The sequence below is a fragment of the Alosa alosa genome, chromosome 1 (genome assembly GCF_017589495.1).
Source record: "Alosa alosa isolate M-15738 ecotype Scorff River chromosome 1, AALO_Geno_1.1, whole genome shotgun sequence".
NCBI classification, from domain to species: domain Eukaryota; kingdom Metazoa; phylum Chordata; class Actinopteri; order Clupeiformes; family Clupeidae; genus Alosa; species Alosa alosa.
In genome coordinates this window covers 25,740,534-25,763,422 of record NC_063189.1, presented here as the reverse complement: position 1 = coordinate 25,763,422, position 22,889 = coordinate 25,740,534, and the positions used below count along the sequence as shown (strand labels likewise).

The following is a 22,889-nucleotide window of genomic DNA, read 5'->3' as shown; positions in this document are numbered from 1 at the left end:
GTGCCAATAAATGGACAAAGAGGAATGTGTTTAGCAGTTCTCTAGTGTTTCCGTGACTCTTCTGAAAACCAGTCTGTGTAATTCATGAGGAAGTTCAAATCTATGGAGTAAACAAGTGCCTGAATTCACACTGAGGAAAGTTTCACAAGTGTCTCTAAACCCTTTAGGCTCTCCATATTGATGCTGATGTAATGCACAAATTTGCAGAATAAATTAAAGTAGTTTATGAGTAAAACAACACAGTACAAATCATCAAATCAGGAGGCCTATTTACTCAGAAATAAATTAATATAATGAATGAAACTTGAACCATGTCTGAAATAATAATAATAATAATAATTAATGAATTAAATTAAATAATCAAATATATAAATTAACAAAATGAAGAACAACAACTGGAATGAAAAAAAGATAGCCAGAATAACAAGTGAAAAGATATAGTTTACATTGTAAAGTAAACTTTTCCTGACATACAAATTAAACGGTATAAATCGTTGTAAAATTGCATTTCAGTGCATTTCACGTATTTATTTACTTAGTTATGGCACTTACTGAAACTAACATAATCCAGTTCAAGATATTAAAATGAAATGCATTGGTATCCACACAGTATTTCCAAAATAATAATTATTCTGTACACAATAACTGAATAATTATGTAAAAAAGAAATCAGGATAAAACTTAACTGCTTTTGGACAGGCTTTCTCCTCTTCCTCCCGGCATATAAACAGTCCCCCGGCGGAATCATGGTACTAGAATGATATCAATCAACCTTGTCAAAAACTCTCAAAATCTTATCACACAATTAATAGTTGTAGCTTATTTCCTATTAATACAACTGTAATAAGTAATTGTATTAAAAAGCTTTGAGACTTAAGTGTGTGAGTGTAAACTAAGATAATGACATTACATTCTAGGAAAGACTATCCGGATTACATCGTGCTGCTGTGCTATTGTTTGACAACAAAGGAGCGCATGGCACTAGTAGGTAAATTGACAATGTCAAAACATAATTTCAAAGTTTTGAATTACACAGAAACAGAGTTTAACAAACTAGTAATAACTATTACTGAATAACTCACCACAGAACCCGGTCAGACAGCTTGATATTCCTTTCCACAAAAGTACAATAGCTGTAGTAGACAAGATCCTGAAGCTATGAAAAGAACTGGTCGCAACTGTTGACAGTTTGCATTAGTGTAATAAATCACTTCTTTGAGAGCTAATGAATATTTTGCATTAGGTTTTCACATTTGTCTATTTCCCAACTGAACTCATGGGTTGTGTGTACATGAGTGGGCAGCCCGTTGGCAGATGTGGTGAATGCTTTATACGCGATTGGGTGGCGTTCATATCCTCGTGTTTCAGGTGGCGGATTCCTCTCAATGACAAGGCTCGCGCTTCGCACGCAACGGCTCATGGATTTACACATCACGCACACGCTCGTAGCTCGTTGGAAGCTCCACACACACATACACACACCCTTGCACACTGGGAAGCATGCAGTCGTGAACGTTAAAAAGAATTGGCGCATACTTACACTAGCCTACATTGTCTTTTTGGAATAATTTTTCGTATCGAGGTCGCCTTTTTGGGGAACGAAACATGGAAATTAATTTTTAAACAACACCGGGAGATTAATCATTTTGAGGGAATGGTGAATGGTACGGATATTTATGATTTGCATCTCTTGACACATTCAAATTCTTATTTTGTCTCTAGTAGCCAATTGTTCTGGGTAACCTACTTTATCTCTGCGCATTTAGGGTAGCCTAAATGCCACTTTGAATTATATTTAGTAAACATTTGTTTTTATACTAGCTTGTCAGGGGTAGCATACCAATATAATAATATAATGTATATAATTACTCATAGTTTTGTTATTATTGTGTAAGCATACCTGTGAAATACAATGAGAATATCGCATAGGAGGAAGCAAGCGATATAATTTGACCAGGCTGTGTAAAAAATAGGTATCCCTACATTTTATTGTTTCGGTTAAGGATGAAAAAACGGGCATGCTTTCATGAGCAAAATGTATTGCATGAAAGTATGGTATTTAAAACATCTTGTGCTCAGCAACACCAATGTAACCAAAACGCATTTCCTAAAAATTCTGATCGCGTTGGCATTAGGTGCCAACCTCTCCATGCGCCTCACTCCTCAATGCGCATACAAAGGGCGCCATCTTGTGTAAAGAACTCGTCAAAACAGGCACATGCAAAAAAATCTTTATTATGTTGACAAACTCCACATATTTACAGACAGTGCATCTCCAAAAGATGACAAATATAAATTATGAGATTGAATCACAACTATGATTTAATCCTCCAAAATATAGTTTGGATTCACAACAAGATAAGGGTCTTCCTCCATCACAGGTTCTTCTCCCTTGTCCCCAACTTTCTTCAGTCCAGTTTTTGTCAGTTCTATAATTATATGGTCCTGTACACGGAAGACAAAAAATAATAAAGCATTCAACAAAACAAATCATTTTTATTTCCATGTTTTTCCTCTCAATGTTCCTAAGCTTTAAATGGAAACTGTCCAATGAGCAGGAATGTCCCTCACATAATGAATGAGTCTGTGGATCACCCGCTCAATCAAGCTCTTCTTGGCAATGAGCTCAGCCTCTGAGTCAATCTCACTCTCCAGCTCTTTCAGATACCAGTTGATCAGCTCACTCTTCTTCAGCGAGGCCTCCTCATCCACTGACACAAAGGGAAACAGAAAGACATACAGACACAAATGTCTTAAAGTGCCATTTATAAGTGATTAAAATCATGAATGGCAACAACAACTAATGGCAATTCAATTTAATAAACATTTATGTAATGTCATAAATGTGGTAGTCATAGTATTCCAACAGGTGCATGGGTCTTACACTGCTCCATCTTCTGCATGTGGAGGACCAGTAGATTGGACACCCTCCGGTACTCTGAGAAGGACATGCGGAGCGCAGGCTTGGCAGCTGCAGGCTTGTCCTCACCAGGCTGCTCGGTTTCCATGGCGTGGCCATTTGTTCCATTGATGCCATTCTGTTTTTGGTGAGCCTCATTCATCACGTCGTTCTGATCTGTGGGGCAGTCACTTAAAATGATATATTTTCTGACAGAATGCTTTAAACATTTTGCAATCAATTTCTATCGAGATTAATGTCATAACAGTCACAAGAGAATATATTTTCTCAAAAGCATACATGCACACAACAAAATGTTGCCAACTCACTATCAATACACCCTGATAACTTTCACAGGGTCAGTTTATATCCCAATAACAGACAATAACTAAAATGTCTAAAGCTTTGAAATGGCATCAATTGAATTGTTTCGTCAATATCAGTTGGCAGAAAAATGTCAGAGAACAATAACAAGAACTTTACCATCAAGATCCTCATTATCCTCTTGGTCTTGATCAAAATTGATGTCGGGGGAGTCAACACGGATGATGGACTTGTTAAGTAACCGGAAGGCTTCTTTTACATGTTTGGGTTGAACCTTAAAGTTTGGAAGTCAAGTCTCAGATTTAGATAAGTGAACACCACCATTTACATAACCTCTTGTGGCTACAGTATTGATGAAGGTGCCTTTAAGTATCTTAAATAAAGACAAAACTTTGGGCCTGGAGTCTAGCCAGTTTTTTTTACAGAAAACTTTGTCAAACGCAGTTGCAGTGTTATGTAAATGATGTGTGCCTAGACAGACTGTGGTGAAAGGTTAAAGACCGTCACCAGTTCCTGACCTCATCGGAGCAGTAGAGTCTGGCCATGGCCTCGGACAGTCTGAGCATGCTCTCCAGCTGCCTAACGGTGATGCGCCAGGATGACTTGGCCGTGCCGCTGCTGTCCCTCTGGCGCAGACGCTTGTACTGGTCCACAATAAACTCCTGGGCCTCTGACACAATCTGAGCGCACGCACACACACACGCACACACACACAGGTTTTGAGTCATTTGCAGTCGCTGAGCATATCAATTAGTCAGTTCTCAGTTGCCAAGAAAAGACAGCAACAAAATACACAGAAGTAAATGGTAACAAAAAAGTGCAGAGAGGTGTAAAAGTGTCCCCAGCCTTACCTTTGGCTGGAACTGACGTGCAAAGAGAATATATCTCTGGATCTCGTCTGTTTCGTAGATCCTCTCCACTGACTCCACATTTCGAGCATGCAGGTCCACAATGCGCCTAGCGATAGCATAGTCAGTCACCTAAAGGATTAAAGACCAATCGAGGTTATAGGTATGGGCGATGCCCTCCATACTGGAAATAATAGTGCATGTCAGTGGCGTCTCCACTCCAACCTCATTGCACTCATCCACCAGAATGAAGAACAAGTCGAATCTGGACATGATGGGAGCAGACATGTTGACATTCTGCTTCAGGGACTTGGAACGGTTGTACCGGCCATCAATGGGATTCGCTGCAGCCAAGATGGAAGTGCGGGCATTCAGGGTGGCCTACTCCAAAAGTTAAATACATATTCAAGTGTTAATCAATACCAATGATTTTACATGTTTAAGCTCCAGGGTTAGTGGATTAACTGCAAAACCTTTACAGAAAAAAACATCCCAAATACAGCTATACTAGTCACAACTGAAAAAATATATCTATATACAAAGGAGTAAATTCTCTACATATTATTGTGGATAAGGAGCACAGCACCTTGACTCCAGCCTTGGTGATTGAAATGGTCTGCTGCTCCATAGCTTCATGGATAGCAACCTGATCCTTTAGGTCCATTTTATCAAACTCATCAATACAGCACACACCCTACAGAAACAGCAAAGCCAACAAAGACCAATCTGTTTGAGGGCATACGCTCTGTCAAAGTCAAGGTCAATAAAACATTTACAGATTCAAGCTTTTTAAATGAATCTGCATGAAGATTATGATTGGTCATCACCAAGACAGGATACACAGACATACAAATGAGCAGGCCATGCCAAATCCAGTATGTCCACACATCATATCAATATGGTCAATGTTATAATGTGTAAGATGGATCAAAGTTGATTTGAAGCATGTGTGAGTACATTGTCCGCCAGCATGAGAGCCCCAGCCTCGATGACAAACTCGTGCGACTCCTCATCTTTCACCACAGCGGCAGTCAGACCAGCGGCGCTACTTGCCTTCCCACTTGTGTAAACAGCACGGGGAGCAAAATCCTCAACGTGCCTATGAGATGCAAAAATAAATTATACACATCAAATAATTGCTTAGTTGAAATTCACTAAATTACAATTTCTCTATATTGCATCATAACTTAAATTCTATACAATATTCTACTAATGATGGCGATAGCACAGCTTGAAGGAGAAGGAGACGGTAGTTTACTTGAGAAACTGGCTCTTGGATGTACTGGGGTCTCCAACAATGCACACATTAATATCCCCCCTCAGTGAAGTTCCCTCCATGGTGGTTTTGGCAACACCTCCAAAGAGCATCAGCAATATTCCTCTCTTAATCTCATCATTACCTAGTGAGAGTACAGAGAGAGAGAGCGAGGGAGAGAAGGAAAGAGGGCATTGGAAAATAGAAATGAAAGTTCCAGTTGTCCCATTTTATTCATTTGAAAGCTAAAAGCTAGGAAAATATCTGTGCCTGAAGAAATCAGAATCTTTCAAAGTTGTTGTACTTGTATATAACAATTTTCAAATGTTGAATGGCCTGGCCCAGACTTAATTCAGGCACAGTGACTGAGAACTTTTTATCCCAGTAAATTATTTACAATAACATAAAAGAGCCGCTACATAGGAAAGAATTTTTCTAATTGGCATTTCCACATCTTTCCAAAAACGGAGCGTCGATTTCTAGACTTAAAATCCTGTTCCACAGAGCAAGCAAGTACCATGAATGGTGGGGAAGAGGCTGCTGCAGAGGTTGTGGTAGAGGTTTTTGTCCTGGCTCATCTCAAACACCTTCTCCCACTCCTGAACGGTCATCTGGTTCTTCACACTCTCTGCGGTCTGGTCCTCCTGACGAAGCTCTTTACCACCAAACTAGACATGTTAAACAAACAAGGGCCTTAGGAAAACTTAACATTGCAAAAATGTGTCAGACTTCAAAATACCTGTTCCAAATACAAAGATGTATTCCAAAATAGACAAAGGAAAAACAAACAAATTATCTTTTCATGAATATAAGTCCCCATCTGCATGAATCATTCAACTGTGTAATGATTAAACCAGATCAAAGAAAAAATAAAACAAAGAAATCTATCTATTTAACCAAATGGGGAAAGCAGCCATATTTACAATGGTTCAGTCTCTCTGTGTGTGTGTGTGTTTGTGTTTCACTTCACCCTGGGGTTAGTGGGGCCAACATGGCAGGCTAAGAAGGCCAGTCTGTATGACAGCTCCCTCACGCCCAGAGCCTTCAGCCCCTGGATCCCGTCCTGGTCAAAGCCCTCCTTACCAGTCACCCTGCTGCTGGTCTCAGCCCTGGTGCCTAGAGACACAGAGAACACAGAGCACAAGAGATGGGACCCATCCAGTAGCTGTGTGGACTGAGTGGGCTTAGTGTGATGCAATAGAAACTAGGATGTGTAAGAACAGGTCTCATTTTTGTTGCTACTTCTTTTCTGATATTACTGTAACTGCTTGGAGGCATGAAAATAGTCTTCAGCAATTCAGCTCCACTCATGTGATGACACTGACAGAGTCCGTGTCCATGCATTATATTCTTGGCAACATCACAGAATTACAAAGTGAAGATGCAGCAGATGCATTTCCTCACACAATGTAAGGCAGATTGGCCAACATCGAAACATATGGCACAGCAATGTTTAAAGCATAGGGCCAGGCTCCTAGCTGCTAGGGGATGGGACTCTGCACTGCATTGCACTGGATGCAATCAACAGGATTGAGATGAGGATGCAAGTTGTACTTCATAAAAACAAATGTAACATAGCACAGCTCTTCACCTGACAATGCCATCGCAGAGACGTCCGGCACAACGATGAGGGTGCCGGTGAAGTCACAGCGGTCGCCGGCTTGGGCAGTCTCCACCGCCTCAGCCCTCAGCACCACCTCCATGCTGCGCGGGATGGAGCCTCGCGGCAGCTCTGCCTGCGTCTCCTGGATACGCACCTGTCGGGAAAGGTGAGCTCTTTCTCTCAATACCAGTACTATATTTTGAGGACACTCGATACTATACTGTAAGAGTATGAAGACAGTGTTTGTGTTACTTTAAAAAAAAGGATGATGGAAGCATGAAATTACAATCAGGTAAAGTGTGAAGTTACAATTATGTTAGTTCTTTCAAAGCAACATTGTTTAGTGATGCTTTACCCAAGTAGGGCTTCAAGTCAACTCTCATTTGTTCTGATATACCTTTTGGAAGTCAACAAATCGTGACTTGTTTGTGTCCAACATGAACCTCTTGCGGTTGGCACACACCGGATTCTTGCAGATGGAGGGCTGGGTGTACTTAAACTGCTGCTCCACGTCCTTGACGACCGACTGGCAATCAAGACACAGGAAGGTGCCACTGACCAGCTCTGGATGCACGGGGTGGGTACGCACCACCTGCCCACTGATGCGTATCAAGGTGCCTATCCGAGTAGAGGTGAGTTCTCGGATCCTAAAGGACAAGTAAAAAAACTGGCCAGGTGGACTTTGATAATCAACACCACAATCCCAAAGTGAACTTCAAACATTAAACAAAACAGGCATCTAGGAACAGGTGCTATAGGAGCAGACAACTATGTGAATGTAAAACAGACAGTTTGTTGATTAAGGCTTATGGTAATATTAACTTCAGTCGAGATGGGAAATCTGAGAAGGACACATAAAATTCTTTAGATGGTGGTATGTTCCCATGGTCACGGGCAAAATGGCGCACAGCTCTGCAGAGGTATGGGTACACCCTAGAATAAAAACAAGGATTTGACTGTTGTAAACCTAATGTGCATTGCAAAAATAAACTGCTTATCAATTAGCACGACTTTGTAATAGACTTACCTGTAGTACTCCTCTTGTATGGTGGTAGCTAACTGCTGATTATAATGCTCGATGTTGGTAAAGCTGACAGTAAGAGTATTTCTCTCAGGTCGAATCAGCTCTTGGGCGTCAGGCAGGTATAAAATCTCCCCACTTTTATCCTGAAACCTGAGAATTAGAGTTTAGACTACTGTTTAACGCGTAGCCGATATTTTACAGAAATTCAGTTAATCGAATTAAATGTTAACAAACTAAACTTACTCCTCCAAGAACTCAAGGAATAATTTCTGACATTTTTCAGAGAGATCATCTTTTACTTGTACACCAGTGGTAGTCGTTTCAACAGTAGGATCCATTTGAGAAAGTCAAACAATTTGCTTACAGATACGACCAAGCTTAGAGATTGTAACCAGAGAGTTAAAGCGTAGTAGGCTAATCAAGTATCTTATTGTAACTCATGCACACCTGCAACAGGTGGGCTGTGATGTAGGCTAAATAGTCTCCTAGTCTGGAGCACGTGGTGACGGGAGGATGCTGTAGGCCTAGGCTAGAGCATGATGTGATTGAGATTTTCTTTTTCATAATATGTTCTTCTAAATATAAAGTGTAAAAGTATGGCTAAATATAATTCTCGCCCCAAAGTCGTAAGCCCTGAACCTTCATAACTGATTGAGTTTGAGAGGCTGTAAAGGTTCAAATGCTATTAACAGGAATGGGACAGCACCTGTGACTTTGACAAAAGTAATTGAAAAAAAAAAAACACGTTAAAAACTCGGTTCGAGTTTTTTTAACTGATGATTTTTTTAAAAAAATATACAGGCTTCCCATATGGGCAACCCTGTAAGCTAGCCTATTTCACGTTCTCAACGCCTATGCCTAGGTCCTGACCGCAAACGCCCATCAAAGTCTGAGTTTGTCGAATGAGACTGGGCCTAGGCCGGTGTAAAATGAGCGTAGGGGTGAGCTACCCCCTTTTTTTCTTCTAGGAAGCCGTATACAAATTTTTGCATGTGACTGTATTAAGGACGGGGGAATTATTCCTTACAATCTGTGGAAAGGTACAGAACATAGGGTAAATGTGGTAAAACTGTGTAAAATGAGATGTTTTGCTCTCCAAGTGGATTCCATTCATGTCCAGAGTTATAGCGATTTAGTGTTAGCCTCACAGGTTAGAATACATGTGTGTAAGGAAAGTGTCTCCTTGATATTAGAAGAATCCAAATTAACTGTCTTATGTCTAACTTTGGAAAGCTTATTAAGGAAGAACATGTACTCAACATCCATAGTTCATCTATTTCATAATTTCAAGTGTCTTTCTTAAGGAACCCACACTCACAGAAGGCATACAGAAACCTTTAATTTTTATTTACCACACATTTAAAAAAGTGAAACACACTATACAAATGATCTTCCGATAGCAGATAACAATGCAGAATACACTTCTAATGATCTGGCCAGACACGCTACCGCTCCAGAAGTGCAGCTGAAATTGCACCCATTTATTTTTATTTATCATTATTCTCCTCGTCATACTTAATTTCTGTAAACTATTGCTGCTGAACTCAGCAACAATTATGCTTAATACCCTCATCTAATATCTGACTTTTTTGAACTTTTATTTCTTGCTTAAATGTAGATAGGCAGTAGCATGCAACCCTCAGCGTGAAAGGTGTTTGATTGTTTTTATTTTTCCTCTTGTACGTTTTTTATTTATTTATTTTACTTCTCAGGGGTCAGGTGATTAAGGTCTCTGTCCAGTATTTACAAATCAAAATGAAGCAATCCATCCTGTGTGATCTCCCACTGGCTGACTGCTTCGCTTCAGTCTCGGAGTATTGAGGTCCAGCTTGGCGGCCAACTGCCTCTCATGATGTACATGTCCTCCTCTTCCAGTTTTTTTTTTCCTTTTCCTTCTCCCTCTGTGTTCACATTCCCAACAACATAGGCCGGATGTCAAAAGGAATGATGTTTATTAAGCAAGAGACAACTTCTTAAAAAAAAAAAAAAAAGAGGAAAATAAAAATGACAATGTTTAGGCCAAGTAGCTGTAGGTATCCTTCTCCCCGTCCACCCTCTCCAGGTATTCCTTCTCTATGAGAATATCAATGCATTTCTGAAGAGACAAACAGCACAGACACAATATTAATTCACATGTATTTCACCACCAGCAATTGTCCAATATCAATCAATGAGTAACAGAAACCCCCCAATCGGTAAAAATAAACAAACCCCTTGTGACAAGTTTGGATTGTTCCCGTTAAGGAAAGAAATCACAGAAGAAAAATCTGTAGCATTCTAGACTGATGCTGATAGTGTTCCCAAACCCTGTCAGATTTGCAGTCATATCCTTTGTGACAGCCCTGTGGTTCACATGAACCCTCACAGCAAAGTGTATCTACAGAGAGAGGGAGAACTCACCTTGATGACTGGGACTCTGGGCTTGAACCTGGAGGAGAGTTGGTTGAGGACTTCCGCCAGGAGCTGCTGGTGCTTCAGGACTTTCCGCATCTTCATGATTCTCACAATGGCCGCCTGAGGATAGAGAGAAAGAGAGACCAATAGGGTGGTTACAGAAGGGCCTGAAGACACTAATAGCGTGGTGACACAAAGACCCATACATACTGCATTCAATGAGATAAATGGAGTGGTGTAATCTAATGAGTTATGGTTTGTATATTATAGTATTTGTTTTGTCATCATGCTATTGATTGAATTGACATTATTGTTTATTATTGCTATTCTCCTTAATGTAGTCTTACCAACATTTTAAATTGTTCACTGTTAAATTTAACTATTGTATTGGTTTTATTTGTATGTCGCTTTGAACAAAAGCATCTGCCAAATCCCATAACCATAACCATAGGATTGGCCTGGGAGTAAGAGTTAGTGTAAGGCCATGCCAACTCAACATCAGATTCTTTCCTAAAGTAAGCTGCCATCTTGGTTGTGACAATAACTATTCCGACTGCAATAAATCTGCTGCACATCTCCCATCTGCTGCATCTGAGAAACTAATCTGAATTGGCTTTTCATTATGCAGATTAGAGAGGGTTGTGATTGAGTGTGTGGTGTACTTGTATCAGTAGTTTCCGGTCCTCCTCGATGTTCTTGTGGGTTGTTTCCTGTTCCTGTTTTTGTTCTGTCTTCATGGGGACGTTGATGTTGACACGGAGCTTCTTACTATTGGGATGGCAAACATTAGAAATTATATCAGAGTCTCTTGACTCAACGCAATAATAGTTGCCCAACTTTGTAACCAATAGGCTGCTTGCACCACACAAGGGTAAATATAATCTAGTGTGAACATGACTCACATCTTAAATGAAAATTGTCCTGGCCTACTGTAACCAGGGGTGCAAACTAAACTTACTTCTTGTAGCCAAGAAACAGCTTTATCAAGGTGTCTGGTTTGAACTCGACTTCATCCACATTGGCGTTCTCATCTTCAAGGACCTGTGACAGACATTGAACACAAGTTAATTGGGGGACGAGGAGAAATACTTATTTTTATGATGTTTTTAATAAACCAACTAATAGAAAAAAAGATACACTTACACTTACCAGCAATTTGGATTTCAATAGGATTTGTAGAACCTGCACCAATATGTCCTAAGAGGCAGATAAGGTAAACAAATTGATTAAATAAAAAAATATTATATTTTTATATATATATATATATATATATATATATATATATATATATATATATATATATATATATATATATATATATATATATATATATATATAAACATCAATCACCTTACTAGGACCAAAAACAGCACAGCTAACATAAATAAAAGCTAGCTAATTGGTTAATGTCAACTCACTATTTTGATCTGTGTGCTGTCTGTCAGTTGTTGGACCGTGTAGACATCCTCTGTGTTGTACTGCAGTAAAATGGCCATCTGAAAGGTGGAGGCCTGGAGGGAGGGGGAGGGAGCAAATAAGACAGTCATCATGCCATCAAACGACTGGAAACACATGCTTTCAAACCAGTAGTGCTCAACTATGTCAAAGCACTTCTCCAAAATGGCTTTGTTATTGCCGTAAGTATAATGTGATGTGATGTTGCCAACATTAGTGCTTGTAGGGTGGCCTATATGTGAACTATAACAGCAGGTGTACGGCAAGAGGGGAAGTGATGGATGATGAGAGGCTGTCTGCTCACCTGTAAGGTGTATCTATTCTTGAAGCAGTTGGTGACCAGCTCTCCTTTGGACAGGTGGTAGAGCCAGGTGAGCTTGCGGCCGCTGTGTCTGCTGGCGTAGAATGCCGTGAACCTTTGGTAGCTTCTCTCCAGCTGCAACACACAGGCATAACCATGCACAAAATCAAAACATGTCCGGTCTCTACCACTACCATGAAAAGAACAAATATTAATTTCTGTTTATGGAGCTCAAAGGTAGAGCAAAGAGAAAACACCACCAATGTTATGGGATTGTCTAAAAAGCAACCGACTATTAAATTAATTAAACCCTCACATCTACTGTCTGCTGCTTTAAATAAAGCGGTCAACTAAAATAAATATATAAACTAATAAATGTAAATGTATGCAAATATTGCTTCTGTTCATTTTCAGGACCAACACACTTGTCAAAGCATAGCAGGCAAGTATGCCTGCATAGGTTTTAAATTGGGGGACTGCGTGGGCTCACCTCAGATGGCAGGGCGAATGTGCAGGACTGCTGGAAGGGCCAGGATCCTGAACTCAGCACCTGGATACTGAAGTCCACTGGATAGAGAAACACAACACAGTCAGAGACAGTCACATCACACATGCACACACACAATTCCCTTTACTCTAATTATACAGTGCTGCCATCTGCAAAGTAAGAATTATTCATTGACACTGAATAATATTATGGCCTTGTGCCCCTATATATCCGCATATAGTACATCTTGGCTGGTTTCACCGCATTGAATTGTATGCAACATATCCTTTTGTGAATATGGAATATAGCTGCATGCATCTTGCTATATATTCCCAACTTTAAACAGATGCAATACTCCTTTGAGAAAATGAAATGTAAGATGACCAAACAAAAGTCAATGTTTCTGAAATAGACTTTCAAAGGCACATCATTCCTTAAATAGCAGAAGATATTCTCTGGAACAACAATTTCCTGGAGTGTTTTTGAACATCTGGCCTGTCTGTGAAGCTCAACAGCAGCACATTTTGTTTGCCGCTTTTAACTCACTGACTGAATGTACCAAAGGAGAACTATAATAGGCTCTCACTCTCATCACCAAGCAAGGGGAAATTGTATTTATAGAGCACATTACAACATTGTGGGCCAAAGTACCAAGAAATTATTATTATAGCACCATAAATCAAAACAAGATGTGATGAATACATGAGACATTGGGTTCAGTTTAGCATTTCTCAGAGCTCAGGTGGATAAAGGATGACAACTGACTGAAGTCTGTAACTGCCAGATGTAAATTTTAGGATGAAGAAAATGTAGCTTCAAACTAAACACTTGCTTATATTGCACTATGGTGCACTGTGTTTTTCATGTCAATGAACGATTCCATTACTAATGCTGAAAAAACCCAGGTGCACTAATTGGGTTTATAATACTGACGTAGCATACTTACAGTCCAGGGGTTCGGAGTTTGTTAGGTGCTTCTTGAACTGCTCGTTCAAGTCTTTGCTGACGCCGATGTCCTGGAACATGCGCTGCAGCTTGGAGGTGTACTCAAAGCCACATGCTTGCTGCAGGCGACCAAAAACAGTATGGTTACAGCACAGACATTTTTTCTGTGTTCACAACTTTTAGCTTTGATAGGTTGACTATGCTTTCTGCTAATAATACTGTTCAATGCTCTTGTCAGTGCACAGATACTAGATAATCTACAGATAATTAAGTAAGAACAGATCAAAGCGTAAAACTCCTTGAGTTTGTTTTTAGTTTATTTGTTTGTTTGCTTAATTTAAAGCCATTTCAGCAACTAATGGCAAGAGCATTGTGTGTTAGAGAAGTTTAAATATGTTTTTTTTTTTTTTTTTTTTAAATCTATACTAGCAAGAAATTCTGAAACTTTCAAAGTTGGGAGTAAAGTGGCACCTTACTAAAAACATCAACCACAGAATTTTTGCTGATAAAATTGCCGTCTACCTTGAGTTTGGAGATCATGCTGGCTTCAGCGTCATCACTGGCACTGTTCTGGTGGACCAGCCTCTTGGCCAGCATCTTGGCGTAAAACTTCTGGAACACGTCTTTGTCCTCAATGTACTTGAAAACTACCATCTGGGAGAAAACAACCATTAGGTCTCAAAATAAGGGCAGCAACTACTGGCATTTGTTTCTATATACTCACACAGATGCCAATCAACAACAATAATTAAAGGCTAATAATCATAACACTGGCACATTTACAGAAATGTTAATGAATGTACGCAGTCATTATAAATAAATAAATGAATGAATGAATAACAAAATTGCATTGTATGAGATTTCTATTTCTCTCTATTTATATTTCTCTCTGTGTTTGTGTAATGTGTATGAGGTGTGAACTGACCACTTGATTGAGGGTGTCTTCCAGCTCAGCCTCCTCAGGGTTCTTGGAGCTATGGGGGTGAAGAGAGAAGACAAACTGAGCAACACAGTACCCCTAACTAGGTGCTCGTGCACACATACACAGTTACGAACACACACACAATCAAGTGCTACAATACTAACCACCCGCTCTTAATACACAGCTGAGAGAATAAGTAGTGTCAGGACATAGATGGTGCCTGGAGCAGATTGAAAATGCACACACGCACACACTTTCCTGGAAGACACACTTTCTAATAAGCAGATAGAAGTGTACACAGATACACCATCACCTCTTCTTGAGAAGAGAGTCACAGTATCTAGCCAGCAGCTCTGGTGACTTGCTGGATGACTGCACCATCTTAGTCACAGCGTTGTTGTTGATGAAGCGTCCACAGGCCTGCCACCAGAGATGGAACGGTTATTATAATTATTATTTTAGGCAGATACTGTATTCAAAGACATTGTTTTTAAATATGTATACTTTGGCAACAGCTTTTAAAAAGCTGTGGATTGCATGGGATGGATTCATGCCAGGTCTGTTGCATAGTCTGAGGCAGCTGTGATACAGGCGCTTACACATTTCAGGCATGTCCATTATTCAGACAGGTATTCAGACCATTAAGGGTCTGAGGAAGAGTTACACACCTTATCCAGTGCCGCCACGAATCCAGCATCGTTGTTGAAGGCAGACATCACTAAAGCATTATATTTCTTATGAACGTCCAAGATGGTCTGTACATACATTTTGGGATCCTGGCAAAGAACAAGGATGTGAATGTGAGAATACAATAAAATAAAAATAAAAAATGTAAAAAACCAAGACCACTCATTGCTGTATATAAACAGTGTTATTTGTGGGGTAGTATTTTTCCAAGGTCATAAGAGGCCTGTGTAACTCGCCTAACTAGGCTGGAATATTTAGGTCGAACACGCCACAAGGTTCAAATCTCTCCCCCTTTACCCGAGCTGACCATATTGGTCCCTTTACAGGCCTGGCATATGAGCCTGTGTCTATCTTTAGCCTGGTGCAGGTTGGGCAGGGCAGGGCTGGGCAGGGTAAAGGCACGACTCACGTTGAGGGCAGCCTCTCCACACTTCTCGATGGCGGCCAGGCCCTGGTTGTATATGTGCGTCTCCAGCAGCTTCTTCAGCTCTCCCAAACCGTCTGTGATGCGGGACACTAGGTTGTACATCCTGCCCAGATCTGAAAGATGGGGGAGGGGGCAAACGATGAATGGAAAAAAAAAAGGGCACAACAGAACAGAGGAAAGGGGAGAATGATTGCAGCCAATTTATTTATATTTATTAATTAGTTATTTCATTTTTTGGCTGTGTTGGCTTCCCACTTTTATTCTGAGGCTTGAAACTCAGGGGCAATACAACTAAACCACCAATAGAGAAATGGATTGCTTTGCTTCCATTCCTGAAACAACATAATTCAGCACAGCATACTCATTAAGCAGGCTCCCATACCCTCATTCTTGTCAGCGTCCAGAAGGTTCTGGAACTCTGTGTGGAAGATCTCCAAGTGCTTCTCGATGAGAACCTGCTCACACTTCCTGGCGAGCTCATCCTGTGTGCTCTCGTGAAGGTAGACCTGCACCCTCCTTTTCTCCTCCAGCAGACGAGTTTCCGCCTGTATGAACACAAACAATAAACTCTATACTGATACAGTACAGTAGCACATGTTATAATTCAATACAGTAACACTTGACATTTTAAATAGAAACAACCGAATGTAGACATCTACAACCTGCACAATTAAAGCACACAAGCAGGGCTACACATCTCTCCAGGTCTGTGATCTGGGTTTGCGTAATCCCAACCTACCTTTTTCATGTACTCTGTAACAGGATTCTGTTGTAAGAACTCTGTGCTTTCCCTGGTGTAGAAGCGCTCCGTGTCAGCGAGGAACTGCGTCTCGAAGTACTCCTTGTAGACGGACAGAGTGGGGCCCTTGGCAAAGGCGTCATCCTCGTTCAGACCCAGCTCAACTGGAAGAACACAAACCTCTCATTTAACACTCTCCCCTAAGAGACTGAATAATGTGGTAACGGTCGCTACTCTCACTCTCTCTAGAAAATGTCTGTTAATGGATTGCCTGCAGAGGTTGATTTCAGATGTAGTCATATGCATTACCAGCAGAGAATGATCTTATATGCATGCAGTGAGGAAAAATACTTATATACACCAAATATAGATATTACCTACATTATCAACACACTATACTTATTCACTTGATTATATATAAAACCTTTCACATCTTTACGTATTTTAGATATTGGCTGTTTTTTTTTATTTTGTTATTTCCTCAATGTCTCTAGTCTATGCATTTTCAGACTGCATTTCATACTTTTGTCAACATTAATCTTAGTGTATGAAATGTGCTAAACTCACACATTTGATTTGGCAATAAACACGCACAGAATAGCACACAACTGCTCTGCACATCATTGTGCACTGAGAGTGTGGAAATGACACATCGCTACACAGAGACTGAAGAGGCATTATCAAAAGATTAAACAACAAACACAGTGACCCACCGTAGGACTGGACCACTCCGCTGATGAGTCTGGTATTGATGGGCTCGCCATTTCGCTCCTTCTCAATCAGCTTCAGCACTGCGTTAGTCACCTGCACAGGAGCCGAGTGTTAGGGAACCCACCATAGGGACATTCCTTCATGAGTCCAAACCACTATCTACCCAAGCTTGTGTGTCTAGAGCAAGCCACTAACAACATACAACGAAGACAGTGTTATGTACAAAACAAAAATACGTTCTCAATGTACGTTATGTTCAGATCAATCTGTCCGTCTCGACGGATAAAGAACCCTCACCTGTTTGTTTAAAGGCCTGAATAAGCAGTCTCTCCATGTAACAAGTGCAAGCTGTAAACAGAGAGAAGGAAAGACTTTAGCAATTGTCCAAAAGATTGACAAAAAGCAAAGTTCCAGCCCAGTCTGTGAAGAGAAGACTGGAGGACAGCGGGGGCCTTACGGAGTAGATTTCGTAGATGCCTTTCCTGCCCTCGTCACACTCACGCCGGACCCAGTGGCGGTTGAGGTAGGCACAGATACCATTCAGAACCTTACTGGAGAACCGATAGTCCTCCCACTGCTGGGTGTAGAACGTCAACACACTCTCATCCATCAGGTCCTCTCCATCCTGAGGGAAGTGGGCGGACATACATTTGTATGCATGAGTGTGCGTGCGTGCGTGTGTGTGTGTATGTAACAGAACAGTGACTCTGTATTATCTTGTACTAGATTGATATTTTTTTGACGAATCATTACATATTATTATCAAATTCAGTTTCCATACTAAGTCCATTTTGGGAAATTTGAACTCAATGCAATGGCTGTAAATGAGATCGACTTGAATTGCATCGGCTACAACCCAACAAACCATCCATAATAAGCTTTATATAATAAGCTGTATATTATATTATTATTACAAACCATCCAAGCATCGTAAACTAGACTATATCGGAAACACAAGGGGCACTTTTCAAGAGGTCAGAAAGTGTGCATTACCTTCAAAAGATTTGTCAGGTAGTTTTTGAGGAACTCTTTGAGTCTCTTGTAAAGCTCCAGGCCCACAAACTGTGCACCACCTGGAGTAGGGGCCTTCTTGGAAGGCTTGGAGGGGGGCACACCTGCCCCACGGGCTTGGTTGGACTGGTGCACACTGGTGCAGTAATTATACACATGTCTGAGGGAGAGGGGAGTTAAGGCCAGAAACACACACACACACACACAAAGGAGAGAAACATCGGCCATACACACATCAGTGGTCAATAACTAAACAGGTGACGACCTGCTTGAAAAAATGAATTGAAATTAAATACATTTCTGCTTTATTTCCCTATAAAATGTACTTATGTCTTCAAATTCATCAGTTAAAAACCAGCTAACATCTAATGATTAATTCATAACCCAATAACTATGCTTCAGCGTCCAGCTCCTTTGCAAAACCCAGAGAGCAGGCAGCTGTATCAGCAGTAAGTGCACTGCTGCATAGCAGGATACGTGTAGAGCTCCATGTATCGAGACTTGGCCATGCTCTGTCTGGTGTAGACCTGCTGGATGCCGGCGCGCAGGTCGTCCCATATCTGGTCCAGCCCGATCTGCTTGAGGCCGTGAGGGTTCTGGCCGCGGTTGGACGACATGGTTGTCTTGCCGTCTCTTCCTCTCTCTGCTCGTTCTCCGTAAGATTACTCCTCTCCCTCACGTTCGGCGTTTGTCTCTGGCTGTGTCCACAGGGGAGGCGTGCGAGGGGTCACTCCTCCATAGGGTGCAGAGACGAGAGTGTGTGGTCAGGCGGAAAACGGTGGGCACAGACACAGGAACACACACAGGCAGAGAGGCCGGGTCCTCTAAGAGAAGCGGGCAACCTCTGTAGACCCTCTCAGGTGGCGCTCACTAGAACAACTCTCCAAGAGACCTGGGTAAAGCACACACACACCATCAAGAGCGCTCAGTAAGGAGATCTGTCTAAATTCCACATTCCACTGTTCAATACCAAGATATATATCAAATATCAAGGAACAGATTGCTTCACAGTTTTTCATTCTTCCTTTTAAATGACCTGATGCATTGCAAGTAGAGAATAAGGAAGGGCAATAGCTAATATACATTTACAGTGACAACCCCCACAGCTGATATTCAACTCAGTGGTAAAACAGTAAAAAGTGCAATACATGTAAAGTATGGTTACAATAAACAAACTAAAGTTCTGGTCTCCAGTACTTCATCTACCAATGCTGAGTAACCCAACCCCTGTGCGCCATTATTGAATTCCTGAATAATTCCGGCTTTTTCTAAGGAAAACAATGTCACAATAGAAAAAAGCAAAAGGGACAGAAACGATTGTGAAACAATAATTGCCTAACTAATTAAGATCACGGCACCATTCAGTGCACCGATGGTGACCAGAGAGCCAGGCATAATGGAGGAACTGTTGCTTTCTCTTCCCAGCTTCAATCGCTTAGGTAGGCTTTCCCAGGACAATCGTTCCTGCTACGGAAGCCCTCCTATTCATTCATTATGTCCTGGGGTTCCCTACACGTAACCATGGCAACAGATTCAGAGCACAGGCATGTAACTTGACATAGGTAGGCCGAGCAGCTGGGAGAGGAGTGGGCTGTTGCTAGGCTGGTGCACATCTTATTTCTGGTCAAATACAAGCCATGGGTCATAACATTTACATGATTGCGAATAGGATTTTGTCTGAAATATGCTCAAAGGCACATTTTTATATGGAAGAATAGCTCAAGCTGGCCCAGGACGGAATCATTTCTATGTTTTAGCAAACCACTGTCTTGAACCAATCAGGAGCTAGCAGATGTTCAAAGTGATAGATTGGGCCTCTAAGATGTCAGTGAAATCACAGAATAAAAGTGATGAGCAAAGAGCAAAGACTGTGCATGTGTGAGAGAGGGGGGTCAGTTTGCTTTGCAACCCTCTGACTATCACCCCTAACATGCCACACACTGTGCCATTTACAAGACTCTCATCACCATCTAAGACATTATGACAAATAGGCTATGGTGAGTTTGTTTTTCGGAACAGTAAACTGCCCTTGATATTCACATATCAGAATAAAGAAAATGGTTTACATCGTCACTCAATCATGCTCCACAACAGGTTCTTCATTTAAACATGCTTCTAATTACATCGTGAAAAGCATAAGGCAGAGGCTGACAAGACAACTCAAGTTCTGAGTGCACACTTCATTCCGACAGTCAGGCTTAAGCACAACATGAACATCACTGGTTTCAGGGCCTCGAAATGAGTTGAAAGCAAAATGAGGTCTGTATACAAATAAAGCAATGTTACCTCATCACAATAGTGCTATTCGCTCTGAGCAATATATACATGTAGGAATGAAAGGCAGATAAACTTTCCTTACAATACGTGGCTACTGGCACTGGAGTGTTCTACGTACGCCACACACTCCGATGTAGAAGCGCATCAACATTACCATCAAGCTGAACATGTAAGTCCACTGACATTAACACACAAGGAGTCGACATTAAATTGATATTGCTATGTGGTAGGACAAGGCGACGGATGATTAGTCAACTCTCGTCAAATATCTGACTACAACTAGTAAATAGTAATTTGGCAGATATGCCAACTGTGCATGGCCTCAGGAGGCGGATTCCCAAACATAGTATCATACTACTATAGGCTACGTTACCCAAATTTGAGTCTGAATTTACTATACCACTATGGCATGGTTTAAAACCAAAAGATAGAGTCCATACAAATGTGTTAAACCTAAAGGTAGCACTGAGGCCCTCTTGACAGCAGTGTGTGAATATACTGTAGGAAGTGATTTGCAAACGAATTTGGCTAGCCGCCTCACTTTCTAGCCAAATGCTACCAAGCTACGTAGTTAAGGCCAGCACGATAACTAGAGAAGTGTCCGAGTAGACCACATCACCACCAGATAGTTAACGACTAGTTGAGCCAATAGTCAGTATAAAATCGTGAAAGTGTGCTGTAAAAATGAGTTACAGTTCAGTGATCGGGGTAGTCTTCGTAGGAGGCTTGGCGTCTGTCTTAGCCTGTCAATGTTAGCTGAGTCAGGCAAGGAGAGATCATCCCTCATTGCTAACCTCCGGTAACGTTACAACCAAGCCATTAATGTTGATAAATAAACATCTTCCAAAAAGACGGACACCTTGTTACATTGGTAACATTAGAACCAACAACGCATATTAAATAAACGCAGGTGTTAATGAGTTGGCACACAGGGTGACAACTAGCCGTGACGGCTAGCAAGCCATCTTCTTTAATGTTAAGCTAGCTAACAAATAACTTGTAATGTTAACGTTACCGATTATCTGCGTGCTAGCTAACAGAGCACACAGCCAAAAGTGGTACTATATTAATGTTTTATGGGGGAGAGGCCCAGCTCTCTTAGACATATTCTATAGATTATAGCCAATATTAAACACTACATGTCCAATTTAAGTGGATACTTTCACCATGATTTTCGTATAAAATGCGTTATCCAGACTAACTCTAGATGCGAACAAACGTAACATGCTATTCGTAAAACAGGAACGTTAGCTAGCTTGCTAACAATACTAGCATCATTCCGTTAGCAAGTTGACTGTGAGAAGCTTGGTTATTGCTAGTGGTCTGAGCTAATTTTTGGAGATGTCTGATCTGTATAGCTCCGTTAGCGGTCTTACCATTGTCCAGCAATGTTCGTCTCAAACTCCAGATCATACATATGTTAAACAAACTTCAAAAAATGACCATATAATTAATCCTGAATATACATCTGAAGCTCCTTTTTCACGAGACGAACCGTCACCATGTACGGAATAACCCCAACAAAGCAGTTACGTTAGCTAGATAGCTAACAACACTGCTGCAGTAAATGGAAAAATAACATTCGTCTCCGCCAGGTTGTGCTCCAACAAAAAAATCTCCCCTTACACACATCAATACACTAATATGGTTCCGCTTGGTTTCAAAGGCGTCTGTAGACGAGCTTATTTACTGTAGCCAGAGGCGGACAGAGTACACAGCTTCATTACTTGAGTAAAAGTACAGAGACCCTTTGCTAAACAACAGTCAGATGTCTACTTAAGTAAAAGTACTGAAGTACTTGTTTTTAAATGTACTTGAGTATCAAGAGTACAAGAGTAGCCTACATTTTCTAAATATTGCATTACTACCGCCACGCTTACATTTATGTACAGAAACGTCCTACATGGAGTTAAGAAAAATGTTAATGTTAATACCTTGGAGAATGTAAAATGAATTGGAAGTAAAATCAAGTCATTTTTCTCTTTTTACCATGTTGCCAGGGATGGGCAGTATTTCTAATACATGTATTTAAAATACGTATTTCAAATACAAAATACTATTTTGTAATTGAAACCCTTGAAGCGAAAACTATCATTAACTTGTTCAGAAAATTGAAATAGTCTGGCGAGGTGAGGCCACATAGCACATTCCCGGGATGGACCTGCTGCGTCTTCATCCATTGTTTCGTCCATGGTTTCGTCTCTTATCTACATCTGACCATGGAGATGACTTTGGCGGAAAGCTGAAGGTGATTGCTGATAGGCTGTCCCAATCAGTGGCGCCTGCACAATCCAATCACGTTTGAGAGGGAAACAACAGGGTTTCCGAAATGTGTCTTTTTTCCTTTTTTTTTTAGAAGAAGTAACGGGTACTCACGGTTATGGATAGAAATGTTGTGGAGTAAAAAGTACATGTACAGAAGTATTTGCCTCTCAAATGTACTTGAGTAAAGTCATGAGTACTCCCCAAAAATGATACTCGAGTAAAGTACAGATCCCTCAAAATTGTACTCAAGTGTACTCAAGTAAATGTACTCCGTTACTGTCCGGCTCTGACTGTAGCCTAGTTCTATGCTTTAAA

At 40.9% G+C, this 22,889-nt stretch overlaps 3 protein-coding genes across 6 annotated transcripts in view; all 3 read right to left on the bottom strand.

Annotated features, from left to right (window-relative positions):
• The window catches only part of ahrrb (aryl-hydrocarbon receptor repressor b), a 29,444-nt gene extending 28,279 nt beyond the window's left edge, over positions 1–1,165 (bottom strand). The window contains exons 1-2 of one of the 2 annotated variants that reach the window (XM_048255303.1): positions 1,083–1,165; positions 687–752 (exon numbers count right to left, since the gene is read on the bottom strand). In XM_048255303.1, coding sequence (XP_048111260.1) covers positions 687–748 — 62 coding nt within the window. In that variant the 5' untranslated portion in view covers positions 749–752; positions 1,083–1,165. Of the gene's footprint in view, positions 1–686; positions 790–1,082 lie in introns of those variants that run through there. The other variant, XM_048255312.1, reaches the window with a different exon arrangement.
• Positions 1,166–2,215: 1,050 nt separating this feature from the next.
• Positions 2,216–8,603, bottom strand: mcm6l (MCM6 minichromosome maintenance deficient 6, like). 2 transcript variants are annotated; one of them, XM_048252238.1, is made up of 17 exons: positions 8,197–8,601; positions 7,957–8,103; positions 7,752–7,862; positions 7,327–7,576; positions 6,918–7,083; positions 6,297–6,442; positions 5,844–5,994; positions 5,330–5,471; positions 5,029–5,170; positions 4,658–4,765; positions 4,297–4,452; positions 4,075–4,203; positions 3,742–3,903; positions 3,383–3,497; positions 2,885–3,076; positions 2,572–2,711; positions 2,216–2,445 (listed from the first exon to the last, which is right to left on the bottom strand). In XM_048252238.1, exons 1-17 carry the CDS (start codon positions 8,289–8,291, stop codon positions 2,323–2,325), a joined length of 2,475 nt encoding a protein of 824 aa, XP_048108195.1. In that variant the 5' UTR covers positions 8,292–8,601; the 3' UTR covers positions 2,216–2,322. The 2 variants fall into 2 exon arrangements, with proteins under 2 accessions (XP_048108195.1, XP_048108204.1); XM_048252247.1 differs by lacking the exon at positions 2,216–2,445 and having other exon boundaries at positions 2,601–2,752; positions 8,197–8,603.
• Positions 8,604–9,279: 676 nt separating this feature from the next.
• Positions 9,280–21,921, bottom strand: cul1a (cullin 1a). 2 transcript variants are annotated; one of them, XM_048257545.1, is made up of 22 exons: positions 21,686–21,921; positions 18,510–18,924; positions 18,015–18,192; positions 17,479–17,646; positions 17,319–17,369; positions 17,024–17,114; positions 16,311–16,474; positions 15,954–16,116; positions 15,554–15,684; positions 15,126–15,233; positions 14,771–14,877; positions 14,461–14,509; positions 14,058–14,189; positions 13,537–13,654; positions 12,594–12,670; positions 12,107–12,238; positions 11,766–11,858; positions 11,491–11,544; positions 11,306–11,388; positions 11,010–11,115; positions 10,354–10,467; positions 9,280–10,048 (listed from the first exon to the last, which is right to left on the bottom strand). In XM_048257545.1, exons 2-22 carry the CDS (start codon positions 18,647–18,649, stop codon positions 9,968–9,970), a joined length of 2,340 nt encoding a protein of 779 aa, XP_048113502.1. In that variant the 5' UTR covers positions 18,650–18,924; positions 21,686–21,921; the 3' UTR covers positions 9,280–9,967. The 2 variants fall into 2 exon arrangements, with proteins under 2 accessions (XP_048113502.1, XP_048113511.1); XM_048257554.1 differs by having other exon boundaries at positions 11,497–11,544.
• Between the last annotated feature and the right edge of the window lie 968 nt (positions 21,922–22,889).